Source organism: Sorex araneus, chromosome X (genome assembly GCF_027595985.1).
Source record: "Sorex araneus isolate mSorAra2 chromosome X, mSorAra2.pri, whole genome shotgun sequence".
Taxonomy (NCBI): domain Eukaryota; kingdom Metazoa; phylum Chordata; class Mammalia; order Eulipotyphla; family Soricidae; genus Sorex; species Sorex araneus.
Genome location: NC_073313.1, coordinates 304,607,890 through 304,627,769, shown reverse-complemented (window position 1 = coordinate 304,627,769; position 19,880 = coordinate 304,607,890). Strand labels below are relative to the sequence as shown.

The 19,880-nt window shown below is 44.6% G+C and overlaps 2 protein-coding genes across 2 annotated transcripts in view; one reads left to right on the top strand and one right to left on the bottom strand.

The window, feature by feature from the left end:
- Positions 1-14,551, bottom strand: part of PTCD3 (pentatricopeptide repeat domain 3) — a 30,075-nt gene extending 15,524 nt beyond the window's left edge. Inside the window, exons 1-9 of the mRNA XM_055122422.1 lie at positions 14,412-14,551; positions 11,876-11,928; positions 11,741-11,777; positions 10,260-10,305; positions 7,656-7,724; positions 7,012-7,116; positions 4,779-4,902; positions 3,076-3,185; positions 1,578-1,651 (exon numbers count right to left, since the gene is read on the bottom strand). Of these exons, the coding sequence (XP_054978397.1) occupies positions 1,578-1,651; positions 3,076-3,185; positions 4,779-4,902; positions 7,012-7,116; positions 7,656-7,724; positions 10,260-10,305; positions 11,741-11,777; positions 11,876-11,928; positions 14,412-14,521 (728 nt within the window). The 5' untranslated portion in view covers positions 14,522-14,551. The remainder of the gene's footprint in view (positions 1-1,577; positions 1,652-3,075; positions 3,186-4,778; positions 4,903-7,011; positions 7,117-7,655; positions 7,725-10,259; positions 10,306-11,740; positions 11,778-11,875; positions 11,929-14,411) is intronic.
- A 340-nt stretch (positions 14,552-14,891) lies between these two features.
- POLR1A (RNA polymerase I subunit A) overlaps positions 14,892-19,880 on the top strand; it is a 57,621-nt gene continuing 52,632 nt past the window's right edge. The window contains exons 1-3 of the mRNA XM_004612092.2: positions 14,892-15,078; positions 16,797-17,001; positions 18,542-18,691. Of these exons, the coding sequence (XP_004612149.1) occupies positions 15,002-15,078; positions 16,797-17,001; positions 18,542-18,691 (432 nt within the window). The 5' untranslated portion in view covers positions 14,892-15,001. The remainder of the gene's footprint in view (positions 15,079-16,796; positions 17,002-18,541; positions 18,692-19,880) is intronic.

Below are 19,880 nucleotides of genomic sequence, written 5' to 3'. Positions count from 1 at the left end.
CTACACTTTGTGAACTCACAATACACTAAGCATTATTTGCATACAATTTCAAATAATTCATTCGCCAATAATGGGTCATAGTTATTCTGAAAATGGAAATAACTCAGGCTCAATGACCTTACGTTGTCCAAAGTTTGTCAGTGACAGAAGGACTGAAAAGGCATTTTACGATGCCTTTTATATAGGTAAGTACTGAGCCAAGAGCAAAGTCAAGTTTTCCAGAGACAATCGACCTGAATCTTGCCATCACCCAGGATATATAGATATTATACCCCAGAAACCATATGCCTAGTAAAAAATAAAGACCACCTGTCATACTAACTTAGTTTCTCTCTCAGAATTTGGAACCAGGATCTGAGTGAGAATGGCACTTAGAGTCCATGATACTATCCACTACATGAAATTATAAAAATACATCGAAAATACTTCACTTTTCACTTCAAAGTAAATTTTAGGTAACAGGAGATTTCCTTCTTTAGATACACAAACACAGTAGTTTTGTCTAGACACTTTTGCTGATATAAACTGGCAAATAATTAAACGTGGTTCTTTGTTCAGAAATGATGTCTGGGAAGGAGACAACACAACATGCTCTGCCTGTAGGAAGCCCACACTGCCCCGAGCAGCATCACATGGTCACTGAGCACTGCCAGGAACACATGCCAACACCAAGCTGGGGAGTCGCAGCACCAGCTCTCCAAAGCCCAGAACAAAACAGAGTAACAATTCTTGCTTGCTGGAAAAATCTCTTAATTTAGAACTATATTACAGCATGCACGAGCGCGAGTATGTATTTTTTCCCCCCACTAGTCTTTGAGTCATACCTGGTGATGCTCAGGAGTTACTCCTGAGCTCTACACTCAGGAATCACTACTGGTGGTGCTTGGGGAGCTAAATGGGACGCAGGGTATCAAAACCAGGTCAGTAGCTGTCTTCTCTCCAGCCCATGGGTCTCTTTTTTGGTTTGTTTTAGGGTTTTTTGGGAGACTGAACTTGGTTCGACCACATGCAAGGCAAGCATCCTACCTGCGGTACAATTATCTCCAGCCCCCACATGTGTACTCTTAAGCAATCAAAGTTATTGAATCTTTGGGAATTAGAGCTATCTACTGCAAAGTAGGATTACTAATGAAACTATTACAAAGGCCACAGAGCTAACTGAAGGAAAAAGAGAAAACCAAATATGGACAGCTAGTGTTAAAGAGGTAGAGATTTATTTTTAATAGAATCACTGTGAGATGCAGTTACACAGCTTTCAAGATTGAGTTTCAGTCATAAAATGATCGAACACCCATCCCCAACCAGTGTATATTTTCCACCACCAATGCCCCAGTATCCTTCACGCCACCCCCCACCCCCCGCCCCCTGCACTTCTATGGCAGACAACTTCCTTCTTAGAGAGGTAGAGATCCTATGGGGGAAAATGCTGAAGAAAATACCCCTTAAGTGTCAATTATGGAATTTTACCACACTGTAGGTAAAACTTACAACATTACGGGATCAATACCTTCCTTCTGGGAGATGGGGAACATCCCAGGCAGTGGAATAAGCCACAATGCAAGCTCTGTAGAACATACCTCCATGTAACTTTGTATAATTGATGAACAGGCCTCTTCTTCGGCTTCTCACTATCTTCCTCTGTGGTCTCCTCCTGAAATGAACCAGCATGGAAAGAATTAAGCATCTGACAAGGGTAGCTTATAGAGCAAAAGCCTATGCCGGGCGAGAGGATCTGGGCTCGGGGAGCAGCAGGGACACACCTGGAGGCGGCAGGGCAGGACAGAGCCAAGACCTGAGACTCTGGCGCTCAATTAGCCACATGAGCCATCTCCCACCCCAATAACACTCTTTGATACTTTCCCTTACTCATACAAAAAACTTTTTATTAAAATGGAATCACATACTGTGTAGGTCCTAGTTTCTTCAAATATGGTCACAATCCCATCTGAGGTCATGCAACTAAATATGGGGGTCAAAAAAAATAACTGGCAACAGTAAAAGGTTGAATGTCCCAACAATAAAAAATTTAATTATCAAATATGTAATGAATCTAGGCTTTTTTTTGTTTTGGGGGGGTCACACCTGGTGATGTTCAGGGGTTACTCCTGGCTCTGCAATCAAGAATTACTCCTGGTGATGCTCGGGGACTATATGGGGTGCCAGGGATCAAACCTGGGTCTGTTGCATGTGGAGCAAGAACCTTATCCGCTATCGCTCCAGCCCCTAAATCCAAGGTGCTTTGGGATTGTTCATGGTGCACTGACTTTCAGAGGGGGCAGGGGTGAGGGGAGACCTTCCCTGCCCATTCCTCAGTGTTCCCAGCGGTGCTCAGATCACGCAGTGCAGGAGGTTGAATCCAGCAAAGCTGGCTCAGCCCTTCGAGCTCTTTCTGACCTGCTCAGACTCCTTAACAGTATTTTTAGAAACTGGGGATGTGGCTCATTGGTAAAGTACATGCCCTGCATGCAGAGGACTCAGGTTCAACATCTGGTAACCAGAAAAAAACTCTGTTCAAAAGAAAGACTTTGTCTGCCTTTGTCTATATGTAGGCAAAACTTTCTCTTTTTGCGGGAGGGGGAGGAATATCTGGACCACACCTGGCTGTGCTCAGGGCTGACACTTGACTGTGCTGGGATTTCATTCCTGTACACCTTTCCTGGTGGTGTACAGGGAACCAAACGTGATGCTGGGGACTGACGGGGTCGGTCTGGTACAAACCAAGTGCCTCAATCTCTGTACTACCTACTCGAATTCGGTCCACACAGACAAAACTGTCTGGATTTGTCTGGGCCAGCTCTTCTGCTATTTACAGTGACAGAATGGGAAAACCACACTGGCTCTGCACCACTATGGCTTGTTCTTGTTTTGGGTCCACACCCAGCAGTGCTCCGTACTTGAGTACTCAGAGGCCATGCAATGCAGGAGTGGAACCCACCAATTTCTGTCTGAGCTCTCTTACTCTACCCTGCTCCACTCTTTAACCACGTACCCCAAAGCAAATCTCCACTACCCTGGAACAGAGCACAAGAATTCTCCTTCCCCCTTTTATACGTACAAAAACTTTTAAAACATTACCATCTCTTCTGATTGTTGCTGAAAATGGTGGTAAGCGGAGGGTTCTTGGTCACCATAGTAACACAATAAATCCAAGAGACTATTAGTTGTTTCCAGAGACACAGGAGTTTCTATGGGTAAAGAAAAAAAGGCAAGAAGCCTTTGAGCTTCAAAAACCCTTTCAGTTAAAATTCTTCCCTTTCTTGGTTATTTAGTACCATCAACATCTTATCCAAAGATAATATGTACACTCCATAATAATTGAAATACTGGAGTGAGGCAGAGAAATAATCCCTACTAACCAGTGTGGTTTGACATCTAAGATTAAAAAACCAAGATGAAGTGTCAGTGAAGTATCACTATACCCATGAGAATATTCCAAGTCTGTACTCACAGAGCTGTAGTGATTTTTTTTGGGTGGGGGAGAAGGGTGCAGGGGCAAAAACTCAACAGTGCTTGGTATAGGGGCAATCAGGCCTGCACCTGAGATGCCAAAGGCATATGATGCCAGGGCTAAACCCAGGGCCTGGCACATGCTAGGTAAGTGCCCTAGCACTTGATCCAGTCTTCTCAGCCCTATCTGGTTTTCACAAGCATCTCCAAACCAAATCCTCTGCAAATTACTGCCACTTAAGTTTTCCCGGTCCAGTTCATTCTTACAAGCGCAACCAAAACTATTTCACTAGGATGCGGGCCTTGAGATTATTTTTGTGGGGGGAGGGAAATGAGGGGGGTCACTGACATACCCCTCGTGGCACTCAGGGCTTACTCCTGGCAGGGCTCAGGATGCTTGGTCAGCCTTGTGTAAGCTGCTCTATCGCCCTGGCCCCATAGTCGGTATTATTTTGAGTGGTTTAGTTCATTTTTCCCCACTTGGTTTTTATTCTAAATCACTCAATAAACTTAAAGGACGCTGCTGCTTCCTTTAAGATCATGGGAGTTAACATGCCGTGTAATCTACATGTGGACAGTCACCGTGAGGAATCAAGTCACTCATTCAAAATGACTGATTCAATAGAAATAGAATCAAGGCACAATTAGTGTTACAACTAGAACCAGTACCCAAATGGCAGACTCTGCAATTTAGTGCTCCTTCCTTTATAAACACAGGGTAACAATATAATACACGTCCCTCCACACATCAACACTGAAAGCAAGGGCAGAGCTCAACCGACTGGAGAGCAAGCACTGCATATGGGAGTTCTGGGCTGAATCTCCTACTCCACACTGTTCTCAGGAGCAATGAAGCCCCTGACCACGGTCTGGTGATGACCAAAACTCAAAGTGAAAAAAAAAAAAAAACAGAACAAAGCTCAGAACAGCTGTGTAATTGTAACACTAGAAAATATAAATGAAAAAGTTCCAACTTTTTCTCACCTACAATTTAAAAATAAAGCTAAGGTCAAAGAGACAGTACAACAGAACAGGCATTTGCCCTGCACACAGGCTACCTGATCTGATCTTAGATAATGCACATGGGCCCCCCAGCTCCGCCAAAAGTGATCCTTAAGTGAGAGCTAGAAGTAAGCTCTGAGCATAAAAGGGTGTGGCCCAAAAGAAGAAGCAAAAAAAAAAGTTATTTAGTAAACCATTAGCAGATCAATGTAACTATCAAACACAGTACATAAAACAGCATTTCTAACTTCTACTCACAACTAATCTGAGTATATAAATGTTAATTCCAAGCACACTTTGCTAGACAGGCTGCAAATAAACTTAGTCACCTGCTTGTAAGAGCTGATCAAACATGTTTACAGAAGCTTTCACTCTTCTGAGCTTGATCCGCTCCTGCAGGGCAGCCTCACTTACATCTTCAATCTGAGGTTCAAAGCACTCAGGCATTAAACACTAGGAAAACAAGATACCAGTGTTACTGTTAGGACATATAGGCAAAGGCAAGTAGGACAAAACTTTTATTAATATCAAAATAAAACTTCATTGATCTCATTCGTGTTTTTCATGGACCAGAGTTCTTTATCTTAACACAAAAGTCTTTATAGTGGAAGAAAAGGAAAGTAAAAGGGAAAGGACCAGAAAGATAGTACAGAGGGTAAGGATCTTGCATGCATGCACCCCACTCCAGCTTGATCTGTGGTACCACATACTTCCTCGTGTCCCACAAGAATAATCCACGAGCACAGAGACAGGATTAACTCCGAGCACTGTGGAATATGGCCCACCTCCCACTCCCTGGCCCCCTCAACAAAAATAAGTCTCCAGTTTCAATGATTAGACATCTCCTAGCTGAGGAGAATTTAGAGGTTAAACTAAATTAAACAAACATTTAATCCATATTTAAGAATCCCATTTCCAGTTAAATTTTGCAACTTTAAGTTTTAGACTTTAGTATTTTCCCTCTCTTCAGTTAAATACTTGGCTGAAAAAAATCAGGAAGCCTGAACTAAGATCCCGGCTATGGTCATTCATTCATGTGCTGAGGTCTTCCCTCTCCCAATCTTGCTTAAAAACACTGCACAGCACACATAGTTTTCTTTGTGATGCTTCTTTCACTCTAAGTATGTGTTGCACCAGAGTATGCGAACTTTAATTCAAAACTAATTGAATCATAAACTTTTTTAATGTACACTACTTAAGGAGACCTTAAGTAGATGTTAGGGAAATCAAAACACTTTTGAGTACTCTGATAATGGGTACCAAAGAAGCGAGGGAGATGGTGAACAGCACACATTCACTGAGTGTGACAGCACTGTCTGCCCCAGATGCAGGGGACACACAGAAGGAAAGCATCCAGCCAAAGGGAGCCAACACAGAAAACTGTTAGCCAAAAACAAAAGGAAAACAGCACATCAGTAAACAGCCACAGCCAAGATCTTAGCTCAGGCTTCTTGAGATTTTAAGCCAAGTATTTATTTTTATTGTTCTAAGAGCCAGTCCCAGCAATGCAATGATGGAGGGTGGGCGGAGGTTGAGAGAAAGAGATGCTGCACAGAGGTGGAATGGGGAGGTCAAGGTAGAGAGAAAGAGAGAGAGATAGAGACTGAGAAATCCACCTAAAGTTTCCTGATATTTTCAGCCAAATATGTATGTTTATTGTTCTAAGAGCCATGCCGGGTCATGTGAGAAAGGGGTGAGTCCAGTGGGTGAGTGCATGTATATGAGAGGAGAGAGTCGGGTCATGTGAGAAAGGGGTGAGTCCAGTGGGTGGGTGCATGTATATGAGAGGAGAGAGTCGGGTCATGGGAGAAAGGGGTGAGTCCAGTGGGCAGGTGTATGTATGAGAGGACAGAGTTGAAGGCCCAGGGCTCCACCTCAGGGCCACATGCAGGGTTCTATCCCATGTGCCACATCTTCACTCTAGGAGCCGTCATTTTGCCCACACAGTGCCATTGGCTTCCTCACCCCGGAACTCAGTGCTCTGGAGCACAGGGTTGGGCGAGGCATTTCCAGGGAAGTGGGGAAGTGCTGAGAGGAGTTGCATGGGACAAGGTGCCTGAGGTTACTCCCCAGTGATAAACCCAGGTGGGCAGAGTCAGCTTCCCTCCCCACCAAGCGCAGCAAGATACTCTTCAGATACTCTTCGGGACATTTGAGTTAAAAATGTTACAAGCAGAGTTAAAAGCAGAGACAGCAGCAGATACACAAACAGCTAAAAGGAATGTCATGAACCAGGATTTTAGGAGCAAAGAGAAAGTGACTGAGTACAGAAACCTAAGATATCATTGTTCAAGGAATAGATGAGAACGCTCCTGAAAGTATCTAAAAAAAAAATGAAAGAGGTAAAAAAAATCTAAGAGCCCAGTGTTACAAAAGCTAAATGTGGAAAATAAGAAGCAAATACACAAAGAAGAAATTAAAAGGGGCTAGTATTGAAAAAGCTTATATAGACTAAAAGATGTTCATTCCAACATTGAAGGTATTCAAACGATTACTCCAATATTAGTTATTAGAATCTGGTTAATTTACAGTACTTTCCAAATGTCAGTTACTTCTCCTTACCGGTATATGAGGTTCAGCTATGTCCTTCTGAAAATATTTAGGATGTGAATTAATAATAAACTTTGCTGCATTCTCTCCAGACTTCTTTGCCAATAAAAATGAATGCTAAAATAAAGAAATAATTCAGTTAATGGTATTTACATGTAACAGGTAGCAAAGTCATACCCTAGGCATGAATTTTTACTGTTGTTTTCCTCCCTAAAGAAAAAAGAATGTATAATACATGGACTCCTTATACAAATTAATTATAATCATCTCCCATTGTGATGGGTGAGATGACTTCAGGTTACTTTTTTCTTTTCTTTTTTCATGTCAGCATGAGGGGCCATTTATTGTTTTGGGGTTGTGTCCTCCCCCACATTTGGGAGGGATCTCCCCACCATCAGGTTATATTCTATACAGTTTAAGATACAGAAAAACAATTTAAATTCTGTGGTTGCTACAATGTGAAGGAAAGTTAAGTGTTAAAAATCTAACCCTAACCCTCTCCACAGACCAACTCTAAAACTTCCTGGTTAATTTCAGAAAATCTACCAAAAATACAAGCACCTATTTTTCAAAGGTTTTTCTAACATACATAGGCACTCTTGTGTCCACACGAGCAAAATAAAACTGAGCAATGTAAGTTATTAAAAAATACTTACAGATTCCGATGCAGATGTTGGTATGAGATAAGGATCATCCTGAAAGGCGTATGGGACTGCTGTGACATCCTGTGGAGAAGAGTCTCTTCAGTGACATTTTTTGGGAGGGGCAGGGAGGTTGTTTTGGTTTTTAGGCCTTAGGACCACACAGGGCTTGCTTCAGGGCTTACTCCTGGCTGTGCACTCAGCAATCACTCCTGATGGTACTCAGGGGACCACAGGGGTGCCAGGGATTGCCTGGGCCATCTGTGTGCAAGCCTCAGTGAGATTTTCAATGAGGACCGTGCAAATTTTAGTGATAATTAAAAATTGTTACTTTTAATTGTTTAATTATATTTAGAATATACATGCTAATGTATAATATATAAGCCTTTCTATATATACATATACAAATAAAAAAACACTAAAACCTGAATAAACTCAGTTTTGTCAGACTGAATTATAATTATACGCAACAGAAAATAATCAATGATACCCCAAAAGCCAAAAACAGTAACAACAGATCTCACAATGGAGATGTTACTGGTGCCTGCTTGAGAAAATCGATGAGCAACGGGATGACAATGCTACAATGATACCCCCAAATCAGTCCTGTCCGAGGCATAGCCCACAGCAGGCAGTGACTGGGAGTGATTCCGGGTTCTGTGCTTAGTGGGTCCATGCAGTGGTGGGGATCAACCAGGGTATGTGAGGCCTTAAATTCTGGTGTTTTATGATGGTTTGAGAATGAGGGGGTGTTTGGAGACATATCTGGCAGTGCTCAGGGCTTACTCCTGAAAGTGCTTAGTGCTTGGGGACTATACCAATGCCAGGGATTGAACAGGGACTGATCAGACTTTACTATCTATACACTCTCTCTGTCCCCAGAGACCCAAACCTTACATGGTTTTGCATACAAGAGCACCAGATCTGATCCCTAGCACAGTACAGTCCCAAGCACTTTCAGGTGTGGCCCCAAACAACAACAAAAAGAGGGCTGGAGCAACAGAACAGTGGCTAAAGCATCTGCCTGCCTCACACAAGGTCGACCCAGGTTCAAGCCCAGTCCCATCAGGACTAAGCCTGAGCAAAAGATGAGTCTATCACCAGGTTTATGTCAATTAGAGACGAGGGATTAATCCTCTGAATTAACTAGTATGGGCTGAATCAGTTTCTTCTATTTCTATTTTCCTCCCAAACTAGCTAGTTCCACTGATCCTGAGTTCCTGCTCAGCTGGAAGGTACCACAGGAACCCCAAGAGGAGATTCTTTGTCTTGTCTTACCTCATTAAATTATTCTGCTATTTTATTACAACATTCTATACGGTTCAATTTTCTGAGGAATACTTACCCTCTATTCCCAAGTACACACTTAGAACTGTCCTCAAATTACTCCCTTTTCTCCCCTTTCTCAGATTCCCCTTCTGCAGTTCTTCTGGGACCTTTGATTCCTAAGGCAAACCCGCCGATACCCAAATTTCTTCCAGCCCCCTGATGCCTTGTCCTTGAGAGTCCTGTGGCTCTCAAGGGAGGCAGTATTTTTCAGTCCTATCTTCCTGCTGCCATTTTTAATACCCAAGTCCCCTCCGTGCCTACTGGCTACCTACCTGCCCCCCTTGAGTAATACGGCAAGTATATCACAAAAAGAAATACAGTTCTAGAGCAAGTGCCCCAGGCTCCTCCCTGATCAGCTCAAGCAGTTGGAGCAGGCTCTGATTCCCCACCAACATTCGAGAATACTAATCTGGGAACCCGTTTAGATGCCATGCTGGATTCCTTATCACACAGTCTAGTCCAATCCAATTTATTCCTGAAATTATTAATCTCCTTCCTATTTTATTTCAATAAATGGCACTGACCACGTTGCAATCCAGCTGGATGGCATTTTTCTTCTATTCAGTGAAACTGTTACCAGACTGAGCCAATTCCAGCGCCTTAATAGCTCTGCCTACCAACCCCACTGTCTCTTTGCTAATTGCCACTGAGTGCAAGGCATTCCTTATACATCCAGCCAATACTGAGTACTTCTTACGTGCTAAGTACTAGTCAAACACTAGAGACCCCCAGGCCCAAAAATACCCCTACTCTAGGAAAACACAAAATACACAGGGAATTAAAAGATGGCTACTACGCAAAAAAAAAAAATTAACAATGATCACACTGAAAAGGTAATCACAAAGCTAACAGAGCCAGCTGCTTGGCAATGGAACAAAATATTTGGCTTTTTTAAACTCACGTTCCATATTCTTAGCGTGGCCTGGACACAATTTCCCACAGCTGATCTGAAGATAACCCTGCGTGACAGTACAAACTATCCCCCGGGAACACACATCGCATGAGCTCACTCTTCAGAATATTAAGTTTGTAAGTAACACAGGTATAGTAGGTATATAGAATTTCAAGAGTTTCTAACAGGAAACTAAATCCAGACTTTATCATCCTAACAAGACCACTTCAAAAACTTTTAAGACTCTTGTCACATGAAAGTTGTTTGACTTAAGACAATATTTAAGAAAACTGTTCTGGATTCACAGACATTTAATTCTGCATAACAAAGAGGTGTGAATAATAAACACATTTGTTATTAGCTATTCTAGATGCAAAACCGCAGAATTCTTTACTTACCCTGTTTACTGTGGATGCAAGAGCCTGAAGAACAGCCACTTTATCCCTAAGAATAAAAACCACAAGTTAACCCTTGTCAGGACTTTTCATACAAAACAAACAATGGGTTCTCCTCTCAGAGTGGAGGGGCTCATAAAAGTCCATTAGGTCTGTAGTGACACTCATGCAATAGTCTTAAAAGACTGCCATTCAGATTCCTCAATAGCCTCTAAAGGGGATATTTTTACAGGCAATGTCCCAAAATTTTTTTCTTAAATAAATATACCAGAATCTTCAGGTCACTCAGGGAAGACCTATTTTTTTTGTGTTTAAATACACCCAATTAAAACATTTCTACAAGAACTTTTATGCTAAATAGGCAGTTCAAAAAAGAAAAACAAATTTAAAAAACAGGCAGTTAGGGGGCTGGAGCAATAGTACAGCGGATAGGCCATTTGCCTTGCATGCGGCTGACCTGGGTTCGATTCCCAGCATCCCATATGGTCCCCCGAGCACCACCAGGAGTAATTACTGAGTGCAGAGTCAGGAGTAACCCCTGTGCATCTCAGGTGTGACCCAAAAAGCAAAAAATTAATAAATAAATTTCAAAAAATAGGCAGCTCACTCAAGGATCTTTTTATTGAGTTAAAAGGGAAGTGTTTTGGGTTGAGACTGCTGTAAGAAGTGAGCATATGTTTTCACACAGGAGGCATCTTTGTCAATCCTGGTTCACTGCCAAGAATGACCATCAACCAATAGACCAGGAGTAGCTCCCAAGCACTGACAGGTATGAATGCCCCCCCCCCAAAAGAGATAAAAAAAAAAAAATTTTAGTCAGCATCATTAGTTTCAACCTTCTTAAAGGCTACATATGAAGATTACTTTTACCTCCTTTCTCAAAAATGTAAACCCAAATTTAGCCCCAAAGATGTTTTTATTCTTTATTTTCTTTAAACATTTGGGGCAGTGGGGTGTTGTCTTTGGCCTGCATTTGGCAGTGCTCAGGGCTTTCTTAATTCTGGCTCTGTGCTCAGGGATCACTCGTGGCCCTTTGTGGTCCAGGGATCGAACCTGGGTCAACCGCATAAAGGCAAGCACCCAGCAGTGCTCAGGGCTTAGTCCAGCAGGGCTTGGGGGACCAAACCAGGGTCACTGGCAAGTGCCCACCTACTATACTATTTCTGCAGTGCCTCCCTTTCAAATCTTAATAAATCTTATTCACCACTCACTACCTTCCATCTTCTCTCTCATGTTCCATGTGAGTGTACACAGAGCATGGGATCAAAACCAGGGCTTCATCCACATAAAGCACATGCTCCCAACCCATGAACTGCACCCCCAGCCCACTTCATGCTCTTTAAAACTCTCTAACCTTCTGACTTTCTTTCCAAGAATACTCTCCTAATGCACTTCAGGTCAATGGATCTTTTCCACCATTCCATTCATAAGAAGCCCTCAATCACCTGATGAATCCACAGGGGCTTAATACTCTTAATACTCACCATGTTTTCTTTTTCGGAATGACCACTTCTCCAATCCCTTTGTGAAAAAAAAAAATAAAATAGTGAAACAGTTTCTCAATACTATTATTACAAAGTACCAACGTTTTATAACAACAGAATTATTCTAATATTTACCTGTTACATCAGTTCCTTCAACCTTTGAAACAGCTATATTTCCAGAATAAGGCCTGCAAAACAAAACAAAACAAAAACCTGAAGCTAACACTCATTAATGTTCCTACCTAAAGTTCCTACCTAACGTATGTACAATCTGCGGCCTAATGACCACACATAGATCAAACCAAACAATCTGTGTCAATGATCAATTAGAAAATAGTCTCAAGAGACATTAAATTACAAAATGGGCAACAGATAGATAATACAGCCAAAATGATTTAAACCACGAAAGCTTGGGGCTGGAGCGATAGCACAGCGGGCAGGGCGTCTGCCTTGCATGCGGCCAACCCAGGTTCGATTCCCAGCATTCCATATGGTCCCCTGAGCACCGCCAGGGGTAATTCCTGAGTGCAGAGCCAGGAGTAACCCCTGAGCACTGCTGGGTGTGACCACCCCCCAAAAAAAACCGAAAAAACCACGCAAGCTCATTACATAATTTTTTAAAAGGGGCCGTGGGAGAAGTGAGGTAGGGGTGGTTTCTTTGGTGGGGGTACAGGACTAAGAGGGAACTGGACCATGCCCCACCATGAAGGGTGACCACTTGTACTTAAGATCAAACAGTGTATGTAGAACTGTACTATCTTTCTGGCCCTAAAAGGGGAGTTTAACAGCAAGTGAAAAATCTGAAGGCGGATTAACACTCTAAGAACAATTTAGCAAGTCCCTGATTTTTGTAGCAACATCTTAATCATTGTGTTCTTGATAAAGCCATCCTACTCAAAGCAAATTTGATTATGAATCTAAAATCACCATGACTTTTCATTCTACTTCCTTCAACAATCAGGAAAGAGCAGTTTAAAACATGGAATTGTTATTTTTTCATTTTATCCTGACCCACAATTTGGTTTTAATAGGTTTTGATCACACTCAAAAAATAAAATAGCTAACACACCACAATGTATGTGTCTACTGTGTGTTCCCTTTCCTTACATGGCATTTGTACTATTTAGAAAATTGCCAAAATAGAAAAACACTCTTCATACTGTTGCCTGGTCTCAGGCATCATTTAACTTACTGTTATATAATAAATGATATTTATTCTAGGGTTTGGGGTCATACCCTTTGAACCAGGCTACTCCTGGTTCAAAGCTGGGGGTTGTTCCTGGGGGTACTCCAAATACCATGCATGGCATTCAGGGAGGAAATCTAGGCTCCTGCATGCAAAGTATGCAAGGCTCTCCAGCTCTCTGAGCCATCTCAACTGATAGACCGTCTCTATCAGTCAGGAATATTTCACAAAAGAAATTACTTATTTCTTATGCTATTAAGTCACAGATCAACGGATGGAAGCTAAAGGGGAAGATACTGCTGCCAGGCAAAGGAAATGGATAGGAGAATGGCAACACAGAGCTCCACCTGCAAAACGAAGACTGGGTCTGGACTAGGGCATTAAGGCTCGTGCAGGACCAGGTGGAGGGTTACACTGCAGTGGGCAGGAGGCGCCTGCCTTGCATGCTATGGATCCGAGTTTGATTTGAATCACTGGGGCCACATAAGGTCCTCCTTGCACTTGGAGGAATGATTCCTAAGCACAGAGTAAGGAGTAAGACCTGACCACCACCGGATCCCCATCCTTTTAAATATAAGAAAAGGAATCATGTGCTGTAAACTACGTATCTCACTTACTCCTATTTTCTTAAAGGCTAGTGCTTGATCGGGCTGGAGCGATAACACAGCGGGTAGGGCATTTGCCTTGCACGTGGCCGACCCGGATTCAATTCCTCCACCCCTCTCGGAGAGCCCGGCAAGCTACCAGGAGTATCTCGCCCGCACAGCAGAGCCTGGCAAGCTACCCGTGGCGTGTTCAATACGCCAAAAACAGTAACAAGTCTCACCATGGAGACGTTACTGGTGCCCGCTGGAGCAAATCGATGAGCAACGGGACGATAGTGCTAAAAGTGCTACCATCCTATAAAAAAAAAAACAAAACGCAATTCGAACATCAAGTCCTAGACTGGAGTTTTCTCAATTACTTATGACAGCCTCAAGCGTCAGGGAGATAGCACACTGGGTAGCGCGCTTGCCTTGAGGGCACTAAGGGGTCCAATCCAGACACCCCATACAGTCCCCCGAGTATTCACAGGAAGAAGCGCGCAGCCGGGCGGGCGCCGGGCGGGAGGAGCGCGCGGCCAGGTGGGCACCGGGCGGGAGGAGCGCGCGGCAGGGAGGGCGCCAGGCGGGAGGAGCGCGCGGCCGGGCGGGCGCCGGGCGGGAGGAGCGCGCGGCCAGGTGGGCACCGGGCGGGAGGAGCGCGCGGCCGGGCGGGCGCCGGGCGGGAGGAGCGCGCGGCACGGAGGGCGCCAGGCGGGAGGAGCGCGCGGCCGGGCGGGCGCAGGGCGGGAGGAGCGCGCGGCCAGGCGGGAGGAGCGCGCGGCCAGGAGGGCGCCGGGCGCTCGCCTCCCAGCCGCAAGGATGGCAGCGGCCGCGGCCGAGGACGCGCCAGACTAGCTCCACGCCGGAGTCCTCCCCGTGGGCTCCCCCACGCGTTTCTTACCTGCAGTTAAGGGCCCGTCCACATAAACCCACGTGCCGACCCGTCAAGGGCAGGCACAGCCTGCTGGGGGCCCGCAGACAGAGCCCCGAGGCCGCCGCCGCCGCCGCCATGGCCGCCCCCCGCTAAGCACGCTGGGAGAGCACGCCTTCGCCCTTCAGGGTCACCGGGGGCGGGGAGAACGGAGGGCTGGGCGGGAACGAGCGCGGCTAGAGCGCTGCTATTGGTGGAGACGGGGCAAGACCGAACCAAGCACGAGAAAGGTGGGAAACATGCGCCTCTTTTTTTTTTCCTGACAGAAATGAAAGCCTCAACATGTCTCATTTGCCTCGGAGATATTTTATAAAATACTTGTTTTAATGTTCAAATATATATCCGATGGTCTTCACAGTTAGAGAGCAAAAGTCACGAAATTGTTTTGTCTCCCCCCGCAGAGGAGGTTGTTTAGTCCACGTAAATCTCATTTCCCAGCGCGCATCTCGCGCGGAAGCGGAGTGAAAAATCACATGGTGCCCGGGATCTCTGGGCTGCTATGAGAATGTACGCGTGGTGATTGAAATTTCTTGCGTCCGGACTCGAAATTGACCTGGAAGATGTTGGGCTCAAAGAATTTGCCCTGGCGGCGGCTGCAGGGCGTTTCCTTTGGGATGTATTCGGCCGAAGAGCTCAAGTAAGGAGTTGGTGGGCAATGCAGCAAAGCGTGCCGCTAAGAGTCGGGCGCCTCAAACTACGGTTCCCGCCAGGCTTTGCGCGCAGTGTGGGCTCTGAGCCCACGATATTCGGCGCGTCGCCTGCTGGGATTGGTAGTCCGGGAGATGCTCGGCTAGCTTCTGCGGTGGGATTGGGGAAAGAGTTTGTGCTAGGATGGAGGGAGTTCCCAGGTTGCAGTGGTATCATTCTCCCGGCTCCTAGTAAATTAACCGGCGTTTGTGGAGTTATATGAGGTTATTGACGCGGGTTTTTTTTTTTTTGCTTTCTTTTTGGGGGTTCACACCGGGGATGTATAGAGATTACTCCTGGCTCTGCTGCACTCAGGAATCACCTCTGGCGGTGCTCAGGGACCTTATGGGATGCCGGGAATCGAACCGGGGTTGGCCGCGTGCAAGGCAAACGCTGTGCTATTGCTCCAGCCCCAAGACGCGGTTTCTTAAACGTCATTAGTCTCATTCTTAAAATGGTTATTCTTCAAGCCTGTTTAGGCAACAACTTTTTGCAAAGTTCTCCTTCTACTACCCAGATCAATTGAGGACGCCCTTCCGTCCTCAGTTTGATTCCTGGAGTTTTTTGACAGTCTTGAGTGCAGCCTCAACATTCTACTGTCTTCAGATTCTGTTTCTGTAACTGAATTTCTGTGGAAAAGTACTTCTTTTTTTTCCTTGCTCAGTTTATCGAACGAAGACACTGTTAATATCCAGTTTTTCACAGGCAGTGAACTCTGCTTTAGCAACACCTTGTTGAACAAGGTGCTTATATTGTTTCTTCTCAGACTTCTTAACTGATGACTCCTTTTCTTAAATCAGGTGTTCTCGTGGTTTTATAGTGGTCATAACTTTTTTCTTTCTCTTTTGGCTAGTACTTGTGTTTGGGAGACCATGAGGGTGCTGGGGATGTAACCCTGGGGGCTCCTGCAGGCATGTGCACCCGCCCTTTGAGCCATCTGCCCAGCTCTGCACAGTTTTTCTTGTTCTAAATGGGTTTTTTTTTCCCCTAGTCAGTTTCACCTCTTAACTGGCCAATCCTTTCACAGTTCCTTCTAGCCCAAATTGCTTTTCCTGATGTTCTCACTTATTTATTCAGCTATTTTCTGAGCATCTTGAACATCACACAGAGATCTTAAATTTATATGCCAAAATTTCAGCACTCACTCACTTTGCCTAATGGGATTATTGGATTACAACTCCTTTATTAAACTGTGGGGGTCCTTAGAGTTAGTCTAAATCTCTTGTCTCTCGCCAGCCCTCGTTCTGTCTCGGTCACCTGAATTAAGTCACCTTTCTGCTCTGAGCCCCAGTTTCCTCCTCTGGAAATTTCATGTAGTGATGCCCATTTGGAGAGTTATGGTTGACTAAGTACTTTGAAGCATCTAAGTGGCAGATGGTTTAACCTCCTTTTCATAGTGTTCCAGTGTGCTCAGTGCAGGATTGCTACAAAATTAATGTTTGAGAGGTTTTTACTTCACTTGGTCATTGAGTACCCATTTATTGAGCCACTCCTGTGAGCAGGCTCACCTCAGCACTGGCCTATGGAGGTACGAACTCAGACACATATTCTGCAGCTGCCAGTGTCTGAGAAACAGACATTAATCCATCATTCGACCACAGCAAAGGGGAAACTTTTGAGAAGTCAGGTAACCTTGGTTTTCCTGCTATCTGGTTTTAATCTCCTTAGGAAACTAAGCGTCAAGTCAATCACAAATCCTCGGTACCTGGACAGCCTGGGCAACCCGTCAGCGAATGGCCTATATGACCTGGCTCTGGGCCCTGCGGACTCCAAGGAGGTGTGTTCCACCTGCGTGCAGGACTTCAGCAACTGCTCCGGGCACCTGGGTCACATCGAGCTCCCACTCACCGTCTACAATCCCCTGCTCTTCGACGTACGTTTCACAGTGGGCTGCCGGGAGGCGAGGGTCTCAGTCCTGCTGGTGGGGTGCAAATACCACCTTTCACCTGACAGGGAGGTGTCTTCAGACCCTTGGGGTGAACATGCTCTTTCCCAGGGTGAAACCTCGTTGTGCCAAGTCATACATTTACCCCTGGGTACCCAAGACCTCCCTGCAGGAGTTTCAGTTCTGTGCCTCAGATGGAATCTCATCACATGGTGGGTGGAGGGGTTTGGGTTCATCTCGACCCTTCGTGCTGGTCGTGCTGACAGTCAGGCCTACCCTAGTCTGTGATGTCTTCAGGTGGATGCCAGGCTGATGCTTGGTGCTAGGAAGAGCAAAGCCCGAGAAGCCCTCACAGTCTCCTAACGGTCCTCATTGTTCCTCTTCAGCCCTTTATCACTTAACCTAGTCACATAGGTGTGTTTGAAATGATCCAGGTGTTAGTGGATGTGAGCGTGCTTTTTTGTCTGTTAGTCATACATAGGTGTTTATATACGTGGTTCTTTTTTGAATGAAGCAAGATAGTTTTTATTAAACAAAACTTGCTTAGCTATAAGAAGAGAGGAAAAGCCCATGCTTAGGTGGGAACACAGCTTAAAAGAGCAAGCAAGCGGAGGGGCATATAGAGACAGGCCGGTGAGGCGAGTGCTCACAGGAGCAGGACCTTGAAGAGCAGCCTGTTAGTCATGTGAGGGACGGGGAGCTCTCTCATCCATAAACTGAATTTTTAACTACATTTAAGTTATTTAAGTACTGCGTACATATATTTTGACTTTTGGGCCAGCCCTGGCAATGCTCAGGGCTTACTGATGGCTCTGTGCTTCAGGACAACTTCTGGTGTGGTTCAGGGGCCCATATGCAGTGCTGGGGATCAAACCACGGTCAGCTTCATGTTAATGTTAAAGTACAAATACTTTAGCATTGTAATAAAGTATTTGAAATATTAAGTTTAGTATTTAGAACTTAGTTAAAATAAAAGTAGTTCCTTATCTCAGACCTAAGTAAGTCTTAGGGAGTAGGGAATAGCTTATCGGGGTCAAATGCACACTTTGCATGCCAAAAATCCCAGGTATGATCCCCAGCCTGTATTCCACATGCCTCCCAAAAGAAACATCCCCTAGCTCTGCTGTGAAGACTACTCCAGCTTTCAAAACTCTTCGTGAATTGAAATAAGATCACAGAAGAATATGGAGAGGAATATTTATCCAATTCTTGGGTTCAAAAGAGTTTTTTTAGGTATTAATGATTAAGTAGAATTCTTATTTTGTTTTTGGACCATACCTGCTTAGGGCTTATTCCTAGCTCTGCTCAGAGATTACTTCCAGCAATATTCAAGGGACAGAGGGTGCTAGGGATTGAGCCCAGGATGTTGGCAGGTAAGATAAACATCCTGCCTCCCGTACTAGTTCTCTGGCCCTGTAGCAGAAACCTCCCAAGGGTAAGCTGCTACACCAATACAAATGCCCATTACTGATAAGTACCTTGGGTACTACAACTCATTCTAACGAAGTGTATCTTTTCCTCCCCTCAGAAACTCTACCTGCTGCTCCGGGGCTCTTGCTTAAACTGTCACTTGCTGACCTGCCCCCGAGCTGTGATTCATCTCTTAGTCTGTCAGCTGAGAGTCCTGGAAGTTGGGGCCCTGCACGCCGTCTATGAGCTGGAGAGAATTCTCAGCAGGGTAGGTGCATGGTGGGAATCAGGAAAGCCGGATGGTGTGGAGAAGAGCTGGGTGTCTGTCATCCCTGTGAATTTCCATCCCAATAGTCACCAGAAGCTTTGGTCTTAATATTTCATACAAAGAACTCAACGTGAGACATACAGCCGTGAAAGTCAGAAAGAAATGTTTATGAAAACAACGGCGAAAAACCATTTCATCCTCAGGAATCGATCAGATGGTCTTTCACGTTGGAACATTTCTTTGAGGCTCATGCACTGTTTTGGATTATTTAATCTCTTCAGTCTAGTTTTCTTTGTTTGTGGTTTGGAGGCGACATTTAGTGGTGCTTGGGGCTACGCCTGACTCAGGAGACCAGGTGGTGTTTGGTGACCAAACCCGGGCCTCCTGCATTTTACAGTGCATCCACTCTAGCCTTTTGAGCTATACTCTGGCCTTTTGTGTATTTGTTTTAATGTATAAAAATACTTTTTTTATGGTAGCAAAAACTCTAGGTAAGTGGTCTTAACAGATTTTTCATGTTTTGAATTTTTTTTATGATTTCCTTGTGAGACACATTTTTCTCAAATACTACGTAGGCTGTTGGGATGCTTCACTTCACAGACGTGACAGAGGGTGCCCAGAGGCAGGCTGCTCTCTCCTGGTCCTGTTGTGTGTGGTACCCGGATATGGTATCACTGCCAGATCTCTTCTGCAGAATGACACATATTTCCCCTCTTCACTCATCATTGCGGAGACTTTTCTAGCGTGATTTACAAATACCTTTTTTTTTTAATTCTTTTTTGTTTGTTTGTTTACAGGCCATAAAATATTTTTTTGTGTGTACAGTTTTTATGTACTAAAAATTCATGTGACACCTGGGAAAAGTGTCTTATTGATTCTAATTGTATTCCATAGATTCTAGATTTTTGGCACAATCCAGTTATCTGTGAGCGATTAGAGTTTCCTTCTCTCCAGTTTTTCCATGTTGTTTCTTTTCTGGTGACTCAGTTTCCCATTGCCCAGTTGGAAAGGTAGCAGGTGTGTTAGGTTTGTCCCAAATGTAAACCTTATCCCTTGCTTCTTCATCTTATCTTTCTTGAGTCATTGAGCTGTAAGGACATAAGGTGGGCAGCACAGAAAAGATTCTACATGGGTATGGCCTAGTGTGCGCTGCCAGAACCCGAAGGATAAGAGCAAAACAGTCCCAGGG